Raw genomic sequence first — 16726 nt, forward strand, 5'->3', positions numbered from 1 at the left:
GACCCCCAATCACGGCAAAACTGGTCTTGGGGTGCTTGTGTTCTGGTTCAATGAGAACATGGCCTTGCAGGTCAGCATAGACTTTTTCCACTGGAGCAACGTTAAGACTGCTTCGCATATAGACAAAATATTGGTTAACAGAGCACAACACAGCAAAATTTCACAAAAGACTCCAGTGAGTCTGCATTTAGTTATGCAACACTAATACAACTCCGATAATATAGACAACAAAAGTTTTATTTCCAGATCTTCATCAATGTTGACACGTAGGGACAACAAGAGAACAGCCAACACATGTTTCGTCTTTAAACGACTTTTTCAAGGCTAATGAAACTACGTTGTATCGCAAAATGTAGTAAGGTGAAGCTTCTTAAGATTCTCAGGATCGCGCTAGGGGCTTGAAAATGATAACCCGGCACCTAAAATTCAATGAATAACCGAGAAGGACACTAATAAGGCTAAGGTGTGCTGAATCTTCTTGGGCTTCTCCAGATTGCGTTAGGAGCCTGGGTATGAATAACTGTGCTCCTGAATTTGAGTAAATATATACAACGTAGTTTCATTAGCCTTGAAAGAGTTTGCTGTGTTATGCTCTGTCAACCAATATGTTGTCTTGTTTTTATGGAGGTTTCCTACATATAGAGTAGCATTGTGAATGGCACAGTGCTAGACATTGAGCACGCTGGAGAATATCCTGTTCATTTCTTACCTTAGTGGCAAACAAATACAGAGGTGCTAGCTGCTGTGTACCACTGTCATCAAGTGCTTTGCATATAGCTTGGTCCAAACTGTGGTGGCATTGTGTGCAACATAACAATGGACTGGAATGCAGCCTGAGTAATTACTAGTGGCTTATATTAATTCAAGCATTCCATCCATCACTGTTTTTTATAATTCAGCAAGATCCTACTACCCATCGTCCAGCACTCCACTTTACTCCACAGTTTTTCATACCACTACAGACTCATGATAGGTCTAAAAATGCATTAAGCAAATCATCCCAGCCTTAATCAACACACTGTGTGACCACTTCCAGCTATAAATAACCCTATTGCACTGCATACAGGCCAGTACTGACCAAAACAAGAGACAACCCAGACAAGAAAAATACCTTCTTAGGGACCAAGTTATCAGAAGTACTGTCGATTTCACCAGACATGAAAATATGAAATTTAAAATGAGAAAACTTGGAACAAGCCTTCTTGATTCATACACTGAAGAATCTAGAACACAAATCTCACTTATTAGGTTTTTAACATCATTTTGCATTTCAGAAATGAGACAATGACACACACATTTTCAAAGTGTACTTTCTCAAACAACGAGAACAAAGGTCCGACCACATGTGGCAGATGGGATCCACTCCTGCTCAATCTATTCAATACAGAACTATCCGATTTGTTGTCAGGCTGTGCTCCATTGTGCTGCAGCTTGGCTTTTATAATAGAAAAACCTATACATATATAATCAAATTATCATCAGATAGAGGTACAGAGATAGGCAGAAAGTTAAATGTGTGTGAAAAGGAGAAATGTGGGTTCAATTACCAAATGTGGATTAAAGATGAAAAAGAGATGAAAACAGGGAGAGATAAAGATGTGGAGGATGGTGAAGGTAATAAGACTTGAAGAGTAGAAAGAGAAAGAAAGACAATGGCAGTGGAACAGATATCCAAACAATTTACTATGTAAAATACTGAAAAGAAGAAGATGGACAAACAAGAAAATCTAACAAGAGGAAAGCAGAGTGGAGGAGACACTAAGGAATCAATGGAAAGAAGGAAGTATAAAAGGTCAGAAGCTAAAAGGCCAAAGTAGCTGAGATTAAGGAGTACAAGTTGAGGGTAAAGAAAGAAAAACTAAGAGGCCTGTGGTGTGTGAAAGTTCAGGGAAGAAGAGCAATAGGTGTTTGCGGTGAATTGTAAACAAAATGTGCTCTCATGGCTGATGACGAGTACCCAGCAAGGGAAGGTGTTACACAAAATGTAAGGAGAGAGGGTGAAAAGAAATGTCAGAAGCGAGAATAGTGAGATAAGTATGAGGAACACAAAGGTCATGAAAGGAGTAAGAGGAAGCTGTGGGAGTGCAGAGAGTATCATGAGGGAGGGCATGAGAATTATGATTAAGATGAAAAGGGGGGTGAGAGAAGAATGAGGAATGTGAGAGGAACATGAAGAAAGAAGGCCGTCAGATAAGTGTAAGGAGGGTAAGAGTGGTGACAAAAGTGTAAGGAAAGTAAGAGCCATATTGGCAAGCATTGTTGGTGAGAACAGAATGAGGATGGGGTGGGAGGATTAGGAAAGTAAAAATGAGTATAGTTAGAGTGGAAAAAAGTACTTAACACTTGAGTGTCGAGGGTTAGACACGGGAATAACGTTATTGGAGAGTTCAATTACTGAGATCAAAAGTTGAGCAATCTACTTACCATTCACGGTCAGGTGCACCCAGCTGCCATTGTGGAAGGTGTCATACTGCTGATCCAGCATCAGCACTTTACACTCGTACCAACCTTGGTCCTCTGAATGCACCTGCTCAATACGTAAGGAAGCCTTGTCATGCAAACTGGCACGACCTGAAAAAAAAGATAGAGAATGAAGCAGGAATTGCTGATGGAACACAGAGCAATTGATAATAACACAGCTCAATTTAAATTAATAAGTTTGTTTATTTAACCCCTTCGATGCTCATGACGAGCTCAGCTCGTCATGAGGCACGGTTGAGCTGTGCTCCTGACGAGCTGAGCTCGTCATGAACAATGGTAAATCTGGGACTGCAGCACCGGGGGAGAATACCTCTAGCAGCCAAGGTATTAAGACGAATGGCTCTTAAATATTAAAAATCATAAAATGTTTTTAAATACATACACTTCAGAATTTTAAATCATTTATAGCCAATAAATATCTTGCCAGTGCTCAAGTAATGCCCATATAGTGCATTCAAAATACAAATTTCACATCAGACGTTCTTGATTTTATACAATATATACTTTTTTTTAAATGGGTTTAAATGCTAATGTCGCGAGAATAACAAAAATTAAAATAAGTGTATTACAATATGAATATTTGTGCAATACTTTAGCAAGCCACAGCTACAAAGCCCATCCAAATGCTTAAAGTGATTTATACCTGATGGGTGTGCATGTCGAGGATGTAACCCTACTCTAAATTGTAATATCATACTACACATTTACTGTTTCGGGAGAGATTATACATATGTGTAGATAAAGAATTATTTGCACGTGACTCCCACAAATGGGCGGATGAATTGTTTAAACTTAAATACCTCAAATCTTTATCTCTTGAGACCCCCACACCTAACTCTGTCATTTCTCTTTTTGAAAAGGCTATGTATGGGGAGGGCAATATTAAAATAATTAATCTTCGATAAAAAATTGCAATATCCATCAACTGTTTCCTTTATCCAGCTAAGCTCACTTATGAGGATTTCATCTTTACAGTCATGATTTTTTGGTGAGCTAATATCAACAGTTTATTCCAAAATCTCAAGGCCTGTACTTGGACAGTGGAGACCCATGATCGCAATTCTATGTCAGGACAATACAAAACTACGTTTCCCATGAACGCTTGGGAAAGTTGTAGTGGAAAAAAAAAACTACCAATCAGGATAGCGTACTGTGGCATCCGATTAGGAGGCCCATAGGCCCAACATAGTCCTTCTTCACTGGCCCTTCACCCTCTTTTTTCGCTGCAGCATAAGTACCTCACATACTGTGTTTGCATTGATTGGCCTTGGTACCCTATATGGATGTTAAAAAAATGATGTGTTTGTAGTCTTATGTTTTAATATATTTTTGCTCTTCCGTATTTCAAATTCTCTAATCGTGAGGACGAATATGTGTCACCTTATTATACGAGTTTATCTGACTGCACTCTGCACTTTATATAATGTATGTACTGTATGTTTAGCAAAGCATTTATGCATTTTAATACTGCTTGCCTATTTGCACATTGAATCCTGTTCACAAAGTCTCTTTTTTTGGTTTGGATTCTTATGAGCTGGCCACCAAGGTAATACTATGACAAGCTTCTTTTTATAAATGAAATATAGTTTTGAATGTAATGTGTTCTTTTATGACATTAATTTGTTGAATAAAGCATTCTTGACCTACTAGCATTGATTTGTTTTCTCTGCATTTCGTGGTTACTCATGGTCTTATTCATTGATTTATGCCTTGATTTTGTCACGCGGCACCGCCATGTCTGCTGTGCATCCCTTGTTTGTTTTTTCTCATTAATTTGGTCACGTGACGCTGCCACGTCCACTTTCGCTGCTTGTATTCATTTTTAATTGCAGCTCAGGGCTGCAGAAGCGGTTTTAGCTGCTACGCGGCCCGTTATGGTGCGGCTCAAGTCGCGGACCTCCCACCACTAGATGGTGCTTGAGGCAACACAAGACCGTGGCACGTGCGTTTGAATTCCTCACAGAGGAATTCCCTCAGAGCGCTGTGAGTCTCCGTGCTGCTCAATTGATATGTATCAATCTAGGCAACACAGCAAATTAGTTGGTTGAAATGAACTGAGCTTGAAACAAAGGTTTTTGTAAAAAGAGGGGAGGTACAATTTTATTCACAAAGATTCTTTAAAAACACATAGGGAAAAAATATACATTCACAAATTATATTTAACACATATAACTTAATATATCAGGAATATATAACACCATCATTAAAAAGAAGCAATTAATTCAACAAATGAGGTTTACATAAAATACACAAACAATATAATGAGAAAAATGTGGCTAAATTAATCTCTACGCGCGTTTCGGCGAACCAGCGCCTTCTTCTGGAGCAGCCACGGTTAATATCTAAAAAAGAGGGGTAAAAAAGTACCTTAAAACCAGAATATTCTGTTCATTCTTGCATTTGCACAATTTACAAAAAACACAAAGCCCAATGTTATTCTACTAGTCTCAGACTTTCTATTTTCTTTTTTTTGACCAACCTATTCTATTGCAATGACAATTTTAGAGATTTCATATGACATTTTTAAAGGTTTCATTTCCTTGCCTTAATAATCAATCTGGCCCGTTATGGTGCGTTATGGTGCGGCTCAAGTCGCGGACCTCCCACCACTAGATGGTGCTTGAGGCAACACAAGACCGTGGCACGTGCGTTTGAATTCCTCACAGAGGAATTCCCTCAGAGCGCTGTGAGTCTCCGTGCTGCTGGCATGAGGGAGACGTCCCGGTGGGGTCAGTAAGCCGATCGGATCTTTATTTAGGCAGTTTACAAGGCTGATCTCACCCAACCTACCGTTCTGCTGCCTGTGAGAAACAGAAATTAGCTGCAGTCTGTATTGCTCTTCCTTAAGCCTGATTGTCTCAGTATCTTTAGGCCCCCAGTAGTCTGAGGGGACACCAACCCAGGACGGCTTCATATTGTTTGTGCACCAGAATAAGGTGTCCCAGGGCTGAGATCCCCTTTAAAGTTGCAAGACTCTTGCATTAATTGCCACCCAGACCCCACCAAAAAAATTTGTTTTGAGTGTGCACCCCTCTAGTCCTTGTGTAATCCCATTATGGACTACGAGGATGACTCCCAAGGGATGGAAGACCCTCTGGCTGACCTCTGTTGGCACGATGACTATTTACGTCGCTGTGGACGCCTCTATTTACTGGGCAGTGGCGGAGGCCATGAACCCTTTGGAGGAGAGACTGTCCCGCCAGATTGCCTAGGCATTCGCAAAACTGAACCCCCCTCCCAAAGCCTCCCCCCCACGCACCCAGAGGCCCCAGGGGTTCCCCCTTCGGTGGACACAGCATCACCTCCAACTAAACGCGCCCATTATATGGGGGCGGACTTGGACATCTTTGATAGGCTCAAAAAAGCTTTTCTGGCAAGCCACCCTTCCTTACCAGTAGGAGACGAGGGTCTACCGACTCCTGTTAACTCGGCCCCTTCCAATGATACAGAGGATACTGACAAAGAACCGGGGCCATCCAGGCCATGGCTCCCCTCTCGCCCCTCTCAGATCTCCCAGGGTACCTAAGACATGCTCGGCCCGACAACATAATTCACCCTTGGTCCTCCGAATGGGCCCCGGCCGAGAAAGTCGCAAGTTATATGGTGGGGAGCATTCGCCGGCCGCTAGAAAAAGAGGTCCGTAATTGCATCTGGGCCGAGTGCCCTCGACCCTCCCTGGAGGGGAAAGTGGCTCTCACCCTGGAGACTGACACACGTATGGCCACCTTCCTACGGAAATTCATAAAATATCCCAAAAAAGGAATTGATAGGTCCTGGCGGGACTAACATAATCATATAGGCAGGGTTGTCGCTCTGATTGTTGTGGTTCTTCTCCCCCTCTTTTTCCTGCCTACATCCTGTTTTGCTGGGGGGCCTCCTTCTATTTTGTTGTAGGTCCTGGCGGGGATGCCAGGACAAGCGCCTAGACACTGGGTCCTCTCACTTAGATACTGGACATGGCCGAAGAGGCCAAGCTAACAGGCTCCATGATTTCCCCAGAGACATTTTCAGGGTGGGCACAAAGAGCCATTATTTTTCTGGGCAATGCTAACTGCACCATGTCCACAGAGCGTAGCCGCTCCCTTAATAAGGTGGACCCCAAGCTGGGAGACCTTGCAGATTCAGAGAAAGTGGCCATTGCACAGGGAGGGCTCTAGAGAGAGAGCCATTTGTCAAGGAGCTTGAAAATTTGTGAACACCTTTTTCATGTCATCACGGTACTGTTTTGAAGTTTGTATCACTGCTTTGATCATGTAACAAACTGCTTCTGAAACATTAGGTATGTTACCTTTTCCAATATGTCCGCCAAAAGTGACGTCAGATGGGGTTGAGAATCTGTGCCTCTTCTATGTTTATTTTTTACTTATGCACGTCCATGTAGAACTGTAAAAATCGTGTGATCAAGACCCTCTTGTGGGTCGAAACACATAGCGGTTTATGGATTAAAACTTATTTTCAGCATCCTATCTTCTGAGTGTGCATTTTACCTTGTGGATTACAATTGAAATTTTGACCGGCATTGGGTACCGCCGGCTAACGCACAACCTGACTACGGGACCGATCCCGGATATATATATATATATTTTTTTTCCATTAACCTTTCTGACTTTCTGAGAGGGAACTTACATCCGACGAAGAACGGGTACTCAAGAAAGGTTTGACATTTTGCCCTACAGCCAAATTCGATCTAGTCCAAACACGTATAGATCTATTCAAATACGTTCGAAAGTTGAAACTTCAAAAAATATTCGCCTTGAATCCTGAAAACACAGTAACAACAGACCAAGACAGAGATAACCAAAATGACCAACTAGACTTAATGGATAATGACCTTGAGACGCTCATGACGGCACAGACATTGGCTGGTATAGAGGACATTCCAAATTCTATTGAAGCTATTACAGCTGAGGGGATTCAACAACAAAGGGATCCGAGTAACCTGAAGAAGAAATCAAAAGTTTTACCGCAAACCCCTCACGATGCAGTAGATGTCTTCAATGATGCAGTCCTATTAGACCTACAAAAATTAGCGACAAAAACAACAGAAATGGACATGAAAAACTCCAACATTACTAGGAAGGAATGGGAAGCCATTAAGTCCCTAAGGCCCGATCCGGACATTGAAATAAAACCTTCGGACAATGGTGGAAATATAATGGTTTTTAAGAAAGCGAAGTATAAAGAAGAAGCAATGAAACAACTAATGAATAAGGACTGTTATGAAACAATTTCAAGGACAGACTATGTAAAATGCACCCTGAAGTATCAGAGCTTGCTGGAAGGTTGGAGGGAGGAAGGGATGTTGAACAAAAATGAATTTGATTACTTAAGTGGTGAAACACCAGTGATCCCCACCTTTTATCACCTTCCGAAGGTACATAAAGACACAAAGAACCCTCCAGGGAGGCCGATAGTCTCCTCAATAGGTAGCCTCCTGGAAAATACATCAAGGTTCATAGATACCTACCTCGCAACTTTTGTTAAAGATCTATCTTCATATGTGAGGGATACCCAGGACTTCCTTAGAATAATTGACATCACGTGGGAGTCTGACATGCTTCTGATAACCCTGGATGTTGCCAATTTATTTACTTGTATAGGTCATAAGGATGGCATCTCAGCTGGAAATTGTTTTTTAAGCAGTAAACCACTCAAATATCACCAACACAACTGTATGCTTCTAACAATGACAGAATTCTGCCTTGAGAACAACATCATCTTATTTGCAGGGACCCTATACAGGCAAATACGTGGGCCGGCCATGGGCACGTGCTTCGCCCCCAGCTACGCAAACTTGTTTGTTGGCTGGTGGGAGAAGCACGTGGCCTGGGGCAGGCCCAACGAGAGGTGGCTGGACAAAATTATGATCTGGGCCAGGTACATTGACGTTCTCTTTGTCGTTTGGTGTGGTGACAGGGTCTCCGCTGAGGAGTATGTCGACGCTATAAACGATAATGAGCTCAACTTAAAATTCACCAGCACTATAAGCAACACTTCAGTGAACTATCTGGACCTAGAGGTCTATGTGGCAGGAAACACTCTACAAACAAAACTTTATAGAAAGCCGACAGCGTCAACGCTGTACTGCATGCAGCAAGCCATCACCCTAAGAGCCTAATAAGAAATATACCGTTTGGAGAACTACTCCGCCTGAAGCGTAATTGCTCGTGCGGTGGAGAATTCCATAAAGCCAGGGATGAAGCTACCTTTAGATTTAAGAAAAGGGCTATTCTAAAATAATACTGGCGGATGCAGTTAGTACAGTGGAACAGATTTTAATATGAGATCAGGGGAATTGGTGCAGGTGTTTAAGAAAAATTGGCACATTTTACAAACTGATGCCACTCTGAGAAGAATCTTGCCACCACATCGATCTAGAACGTATAGACGCTGTCAATCATTAAATGACCACCTTGTACACAGCCACTTTGAAGGCCCACCCAAAGCAAGTACGCCAAAAACTGTCAAAGGCTTCTCTCCATGACTATGTTGCAAGGCCTGCAAACATAGCAAAAAGAGATTCAAGTATGAGGAAGACCAAATGACCCACGCCCTGTAAGAGAAATTACAAAATTTCTCAACTGCAACTCTGATTTTACAGTATATTATTTGGAATGTCCTTGCTCCAAAAGGTATATTGGAAGCACAATTCACCCCACGAAACAACGTGTATTAGTCACATGCGTGCTATAACGAATCGGGACAAAACATATCTAGTAGCACGCCATTTTGAGATACACCACAATAGTGACAGGGACCTGCTCACTTTCTTCTGCCTGGATCAGGTGGATTGAAAAGAAAGAGGAGGCGACCGTGTCAAAGTTCTACGGGTTTTGGAGTCAAAGTATATCATAGATTTGCAGAGCTAATGGCCTACAGGGCTCAATAATGACGAAGAACTATGGGTTCACCTATAAAATGGGCGTATATAGGAACAAAAACTAATTCATGGTGATACAATGTAATAGGGAAGGGGATAATCTTCTGTTTGTGTGGTACCACACGAATCGAGAACTAACAGACACACCAGGCATTTCTCTCCCCCTATTATCAAATGTTACTGTTTATGTGAAAATATTGTTTTTAACACAGCTCTCTCTTTCACACACGACATAAAACTTTAGGACAGCCCATACAGGGCTTGATTACAGCTGAGCAAGCCCATGCAGGGCATTATTATCAGTGGAGATGGGATCTATGATTTCCTTAGATTTTGCTAGGTATGGCAGGACAGGCACGTAAACTTTTGCCTACGAGCAACACTATGTGGGAGATGCTACAAGGAAATGCTCCCTTAAAAATTATCGGAATTAATAAATTGTATTGTATTTGTTGCATGGTAAAGAGGGATCTTATTGATCTATTTTCCCCCTTTTTTCCCCTCTCCACTTTATGAATTTTCTATTTGATTAATGAAAAAAGTTATTATTTTTTTTTTTTGTGAGGTCTTATATAGCGCTCGACTTACCCTTGGGCATCTTGGCGCTTGCATTGGGAACCCGTCCTGGCCTTTCCCTGTGAGATAACCCGTACTGGGCATCCCCAAGGTGAAGGCCAGGCATCCCGCCGCGGGGGGGCCGTTGTGGAGATTAAGCAAGCTTAATGCCCAGAGTTGCAGAGTGTGAACCCATGATTAGAGTGGGCACCGAAGCGAGAATTATCGAGTCCGTGGACAATTGGGCTCAAGACCCTGCCACGTCGGGAATTGAACCCTGGTCCCGGGTCTGACCTCTGCTTCAGGGTATGCCTCCTCTAACCAGTGAGCCACACTTGCAATTGCAATTTTTTGCGACCATTTTATTCAAAGGAATGCTCTTTTGTAAACATGTTTAGAGATGGCCACTGCAGTGGGACATATACAAACAGTCAGCTTTTACTGTCTATTGAGGACTTGTGGGAACGGTGGACATAAAATGGTCTTTGTCTGTTACACACGCCAACACTGACGAAGCCCTAAGGCGAAATGCGTCTGTTGGAGGGGGCAGGGGGTCTGCAATAAACACTTTTGAAAATCGGAGACCAGAGTGCTTTCCATGCTTCAGTTCGGAAACGGTTGCTGACACGTTTGAACAAAAAAAAATATATATATATATATATATATATATATACACATATATAAGCACACATATATATATACACACATATATATATACATGTTGAAAAACTCTTGGTAAATTTTCCAAAGGACACAAACGGACCGACCACCGCTACATTCACTTCACCTTCAAAAAACCAACCATGCACCATCGCACCCAACAGATGTCTCACCGCTGCTGGAGCAAAGTCACCGAAGATCAGCTGATCCACACCCTCTCCCATAACCCATCAACCCAGACGCCGCAGCCCGCAACCTCAGACAGTGGATCAACGACTGTGCCAACACCCTCGCCCCACTGAAGAAACCCTCCAACAACCACGGCAGCAAGGGAGTCGCCTGGTTCACTGACGAGCTCCTGGCCTCCAAGCCCGCACGCCGGAAACTGGAGAAGAAATGACTCCACAAACACACACTGGGCAACAACGCTGCCCTCAAGGATGCCACCCACAGACACCACCACCTCATCAGATCAGCCAAGAGATCCTCCTTCAAAGACCACCTGGATAACAGCGCACACAACAGCAAAGAGCTCTTCCGCATCGTAAAAGAACTCTCCAACCCCAGCGTCAACACCAACGAAATCCCGCCCTCACAGGAACTGTGCGACTCACTGGCCATCTTCTTCCACCGCAAGGTCGCCGACATTCACGAAAGCTTCAACACCACGACCGATCCGACCACGCCAGACTCCACCCCTCTCCCGAACACCAACAGCACCAACCGCCTGACCTCCTGGTCCAACGTCAGCGACGTCGAGACACGCAAGGTCATGAACTCCATCCACTCAGGATCACCGACAGACCCGTGCCCACACCACATATTCAACAAGGCAGGCGCAGCCATCGCACCCCAACTACGGAAGATCATCAACATCTCCTTCGAAACAGCGACATTCCTGGAAAGCTGGAAGCACACCGAAATCAACGCCCTCCTCAAACAGCCCAAGGCGGACCCCAAGGACCTCAAGAACTTCCGGCCCATCTCCCTGCTCCCGTTCCCGGCGAAGGTCATCGAGAAAATCGTCAACATGCAACTGACCCGCCACCTCGAAGACAACAACATCCTGGACCCGTCCCAATCCGGTTTCAGACAAAACCACAGCACCGAGACAGCCCTCATCGCCGCCACAGACGACATCAGGCGCCAATTAGACATCTGCCCTCATCCTCCTGGACCTCTCGGCCGCCTTCGACACGGTCTGCCATCGCACTCTAAAACACGCCTAAAAACAAGCAGGTAACCAAGAGATGGCCCTCGACTGGACCACATCCTTCCTCTCAGACAGATCCCAGAGCGTCCACCTCCCACCTTTCCGATCCGAAGCCACCAACATCATCTGCAGCGTCCCCCAGGGCTCCTCCCTCAGTCCGACTCTGTTCAACATCTACATGGCCCCCCTCGCACAAGTCGCCCGCCACCACACCCTCAACATCATCTCCTACGCCGACGGCACTCAGCTCATCCTCTCCCTCACCAAGGACCCACACACCGCCAAAACCAACATCCACGACGGAATGAAGGCCATCGCCGACTGGATGAGGAGCAGCCTTCTGAAACTGAACTCGGACAAGACGGAGGTCCTCATCCTCGGACCCAACCCCTCAGCCTGGGACGATTCCTGCTGGCCAACCACTCTGGGGACAGCACCAACACCCACCGACCACTCACGCAATCTTGGATTCATACTCGGCTCCTCCCTCTCCATGTCCAAACAGGTCAACGCCATCTCCTCCTCCTGCTACAACACCCTCCACATGTTCTGCACGATCTACAAGTGGATCCCGACCGAAACAAGAAGAACGGTGACACAGGTCCTCGTCAGCAGCAGGCTGGACTACGGCAACGCACTCTACGCCGGAATCCCAGCCAAACACCTACAACGACTACAGCTCATCCAAAATGCCTCCGCCCGACTGATCATCAACGTCCCCCGCTGCAGCCACATCACCCACCACCTGAGAAACCTACACTGGCTCCCCGTCGACAAGAGGATCACCTTCAGACTCCTTACCCACGCACACAAAGCACTCCACAACGCCGGACCAGCCTACCTGAACAGCAGACTCAGCTTCCACATCCCGACCCGCCAGCTCCGCTCTGCCAGCCTCGCCCTCGCTGCCGTCCCCCGCATCCAACGAACAACCTCAGGTGGCAGATCCTTCTCCTACCTCGCCGCCACGGCCTGGAACACCCTTCCTACCGACCTACGGCAGACCGAAGACCTAATCGCCTTCAGAAGACTCCTCAAGACCTGGCTCTTCGAACAGTAGCGAAGCTTCCCCTCTCCCTCCCTCAGCGCCTTGAGACCCTCACGGGTAAATAGCGCGCTCTACAAATAGATTGATTGATTGATTGATTTACCTTGATTGTACATTTCTGTTAATAGTCAAAACATATCACAGGCACAAATGAAATTCTTCATCATGATTAAGACCGTTTGGTGTCTCACTGTCAAGAAGAAGAATGTAGCGTGTCTCCAGGGTGCATAATGATTAGGGCTCCCGGTTTTATGGTATTTATTTTTTTGCCATTTCCGTCTGTATTTATCCATATTTATTTTTGGGGCATTTTTTCTGTATTTATCTGCATTTATTTTTGCGACAAGCAAAAGACGACGCTACAGCTAGTATTTTTCCACATTTATTTCAGTCCCCAAAAACACATGTACAACTGCTTGTACACGGACACAAGAGATGAGTTGACAACAAACTCAATGGAAACAAACTCAACACACACCGATCACAATGCAAAATGGACACCACAAACCACCAGGCCATAGGCAGACATGGGGTTAAGTGTGTGTCCAGCTACAAAGAGTTGGATCTAGGACTAGCTGTTGCAGACTCAGAACATTGATATTGCCAGCAAAAATGTATCTACAAATAGAGTATTGTTATACATGAGTAGTGACCTGGTGAAATATACCAATCACAGACAATGCACAAAGATTTAGTTTGCAAAAAGGACAATCCATTGATAGAAATATTTTGAGGATTTTATCAATTTTTTACAAAACTCAAACTATGATTCTGTCCCTCACGTCCCATAGGGGTAAAATAAATACAACTTTACAAGACTAGGGTCATGATTACTTTGCCTGGTTAAATCACTCCAATAAAATTAAGCCTCAATTACTAGTATGCTTGATGGCTTCCTAGTCAAAATAAAAAATGTATGCAATGTTTAGCACCTTAGTTAGCACATCGATATTTATCTCAATGTAACCACTTTGTTCTCTTTCCAACTTTTTCAATTTTACGTTTTTGTTTTACGTCATTTATTTTGGGGAGCAATCTCATGCCTATGCACTTGCTTCAAAACGTTGTGCTTTCCAGTATGAGAACATGCTTTTTTTTATCTCATTAACTAGTTTCGTATCAAGCAGTTCTGCAAGTTCGTCTATTTAATCCTTTTCAGTTTCACTTAGCTGTGATAGTGACTCTGAGTCTGTATCAACCACATTTAACATTTTATCAGTCGGTAAACAGCATACATCCAACTGAACCAGGTCAATATTTGTCAGCTCAAACCCACTTGCTGCTGCCGGCTTTCAAGCTCCTTTAGCTTCATCTTTTTCATTTATGCTTTTGGACTTCCGGGTAGTCAAGGATCATCACCTCTCCTGTTGTCAGTTCAGCCAGTACTGAAGTAAACATAAAATACAAGCATGCCATGATAGTGACTCGGTATTGCTCTCTGAAGAAAACGCATCTGATCCTCGGAGTACTTTTCTTCTACAATGAGGCGTCTGCTACTGAGAAGGAATGATAGTACAGCGCTGCGTCCTGCCGAGAAGCTCTGTGCTAGCTTTCAAATCTAAGCAGCACGGGACACATACTACCTGACACCACAACCACAAGGCGCAACTAGAGCCAAATTTCGGGTGGGGGCAACGAAACATATCGGGGGGGGGGGTGGAGGGGCTGATTCTCCAAGCAGAATGCAGAGCGGAGCTGCAGGGATACTAAGAAGGGGTGAGAACACGCAACAAAGCCTCATTAGCATATAAATGGGCTTTTAAAGACCTGTGAGGTACTCGGGTGCCGCTGTGTGTGTGCCAGTGAAGTTGTCTGTGCCGGGCTGACACACACTAGGGGGGGGGGCGGCGGGGGTGTCTGAAGCTCTTTGAGCTGATGGGCGTTGCACGCCATTAATCTGTCCCCTGAGACCACAAATACATTCCGAATTCAAAGCAAGGGCTGGGACAGCAACAAAAGGACCGTGCGCGTGGCAACTCTAGGCTGAAGCACGGCCACCAGGCAAAATTTACTAGTATTTTGCCGTTTTTATATATAAATACAGACAAAGGAAAAATTGTTTTCCATCTGTATTTATTTGTAAAAATCCGTTTAAACGGAAAACCGGGAGCCCTAATAATGATCTCACCCTGTCCCAGCCTCTTTTGTTACGTGGAATTGTATCTATCACAAAATACGTGATTTGGGTGGGTTCTCTGCTACGAGTTGTTTCGCAATGCCGGGCTATCGAATACGACCTATCCGTATTTGAAATAGCCCTCATGTGCTGAAGAATCCTCTTGTGCACCTGAAGCCTGGTACTTCCCACGTACTGAAGGCCACAGGTGCACGTCAGAACATATATTGAGAAATCAGTCTTGCAGTTATAGGAACTTCGAATCTTGACCTCTCTATTGTTGAAGGGAGTGGAGCATTTGATCGTTTTTTTCCAATGCTGCAAGCTCGACACTTGCTGCATCTTTTGAACCCAGGGGATGGTTCAACCAACCATGAATCTTATCATTTTCAGGACTCTATTTCACCACAGCATCTTTCAGTGAAGGTGCTCGGCGGAACGTCAATGGGGTAAAATGTGGAATATCTTGCCCTATGACTGGGTCTGCTTTCAGAATATGCCAGTTTTTATTTAGCAAATCTCGAAATGTCCTGTTCTGACGGGTGTAGGTGGTCAGGAAGCGCATCTGGAGTTCCACTCTCTCATTCTTAATACTTATTTTAGAGAATAAACGTTCCTCACGCTTTTTCTCATTGGCCATTTCTCTTGCTGCCTTGATGGTGACCTCATTATATCCTATATCGAGGAACCTTACACTCATTCACATTTGGCATTTGGATAATTCATTTTTTGTACTGCAGTTCCTATCGGCTCTAAGCATCTCACCGTAGGGGATGCTATTCTTAGTGGGGCAGGGTGGAAGCTAGATGCGTGCACCGTGGTGTTACCAGCCGTCGATTTTCTGAATAACCTAGTTTCTAACATCCCTGCCTCTACAAAAACCTCAACATCTAGAAATGGCACCTTTTATGTTCTGATCAAATGTGTGAACCTTAGGTTTAGATCATTACAGTTTAGATAATTTACAAAGAGTTCGGCACATTCTGTTGTGCCCTTATAGATAACAAATAAATCATCAATAAATCTGGTCCATATAATAATGTTGCTATCCCATTCCAGTGCAAATTACTTGCAGAGCACCTGTTCCTCCCACCAGCCTACGTGCAAGCACGCATAACTGGGGGCGAAGCAGAGGCCCATCACGGTCCCCCTCTTTTGCTAGTATAGTATCCCATCAAAAAGGAAGTAGGTGTCCTACAGGCATCTCCTTGCCATTCTTAGCAGCATCTGAGTGTGACTCCACTAGCTGACAGGTCTCTCATTCAGATAAAACTCCATCGCCCTCAGACCGTCAGCATGTGCAATGTTGGTATAAAGGGTAGCCATATCCAGTGCCATCAAGAAATAATCCTGTTCCATTGATATATCATATATCATCGTGAGGAAATCGCTACTGTCATTAACATACAATGGGAGCTTCGCAACATAAGGCTTGAGGAAAAAGTTTATATACTTGGAACAATTTTCCAACATACTGCCATTAGCTGAGATGATCGGGCGATCAGGTGGACAGGTTGCGTTTTTGTGCACTTTTGGTATTAGGTAGAGCACAGGTTTGAGGCGTTTTATTCAGTAAGAACTTATATTCATCATGTGACAACAGATTCAGGCCAAACCACTGCTCCAATTCCAACGTGACATCCACCTGTGCTTTCACCAAGATGTATATATAGCGAAAGAGCAAAAGAGAGATTATATTATATATATAACTGTTTGCCAAAATAAACCTGTGAATACCTGGTGTGGCTCGTCATTTTTGCCCCGGATCGGCGA

At 44.2% G+C, this 16726-nt stretch overlaps 1 protein-coding gene across 2 annotated transcripts in view; it reads right to left on the reverse strand.

The window, feature by feature from the left end:
- Positions 1–16726, reverse strand: part of IGSF9B (immunoglobulin superfamily member 9B) — a 1223958-nt gene that overhangs the window by 896609 nt on the left and 310623 nt on the right. For both annotated transcript variants that reach the window (XM_086956939.1, XM_086956938.1), the window contains exon 3: positions 2425–2571. In XM_086956939.1, the coding sequence (XP_086813065.1) occupies positions 2425–2571 (147 nt within the window). The remainder of the gene's footprint in view (positions 1–2424; positions 2572–16726) is intronic.

This window comes from Lissotriton vulgaris, chromosome 2_1, assembly GCF_964263255.1.
Source record: "Lissotriton vulgaris chromosome 2_1, aLisVul1.2, whole genome shotgun sequence".
NCBI classification, from domain to species: Eukaryota; Metazoa; Chordata; class Amphibia; order Caudata; family Salamandridae; genus Lissotriton; species Lissotriton vulgaris.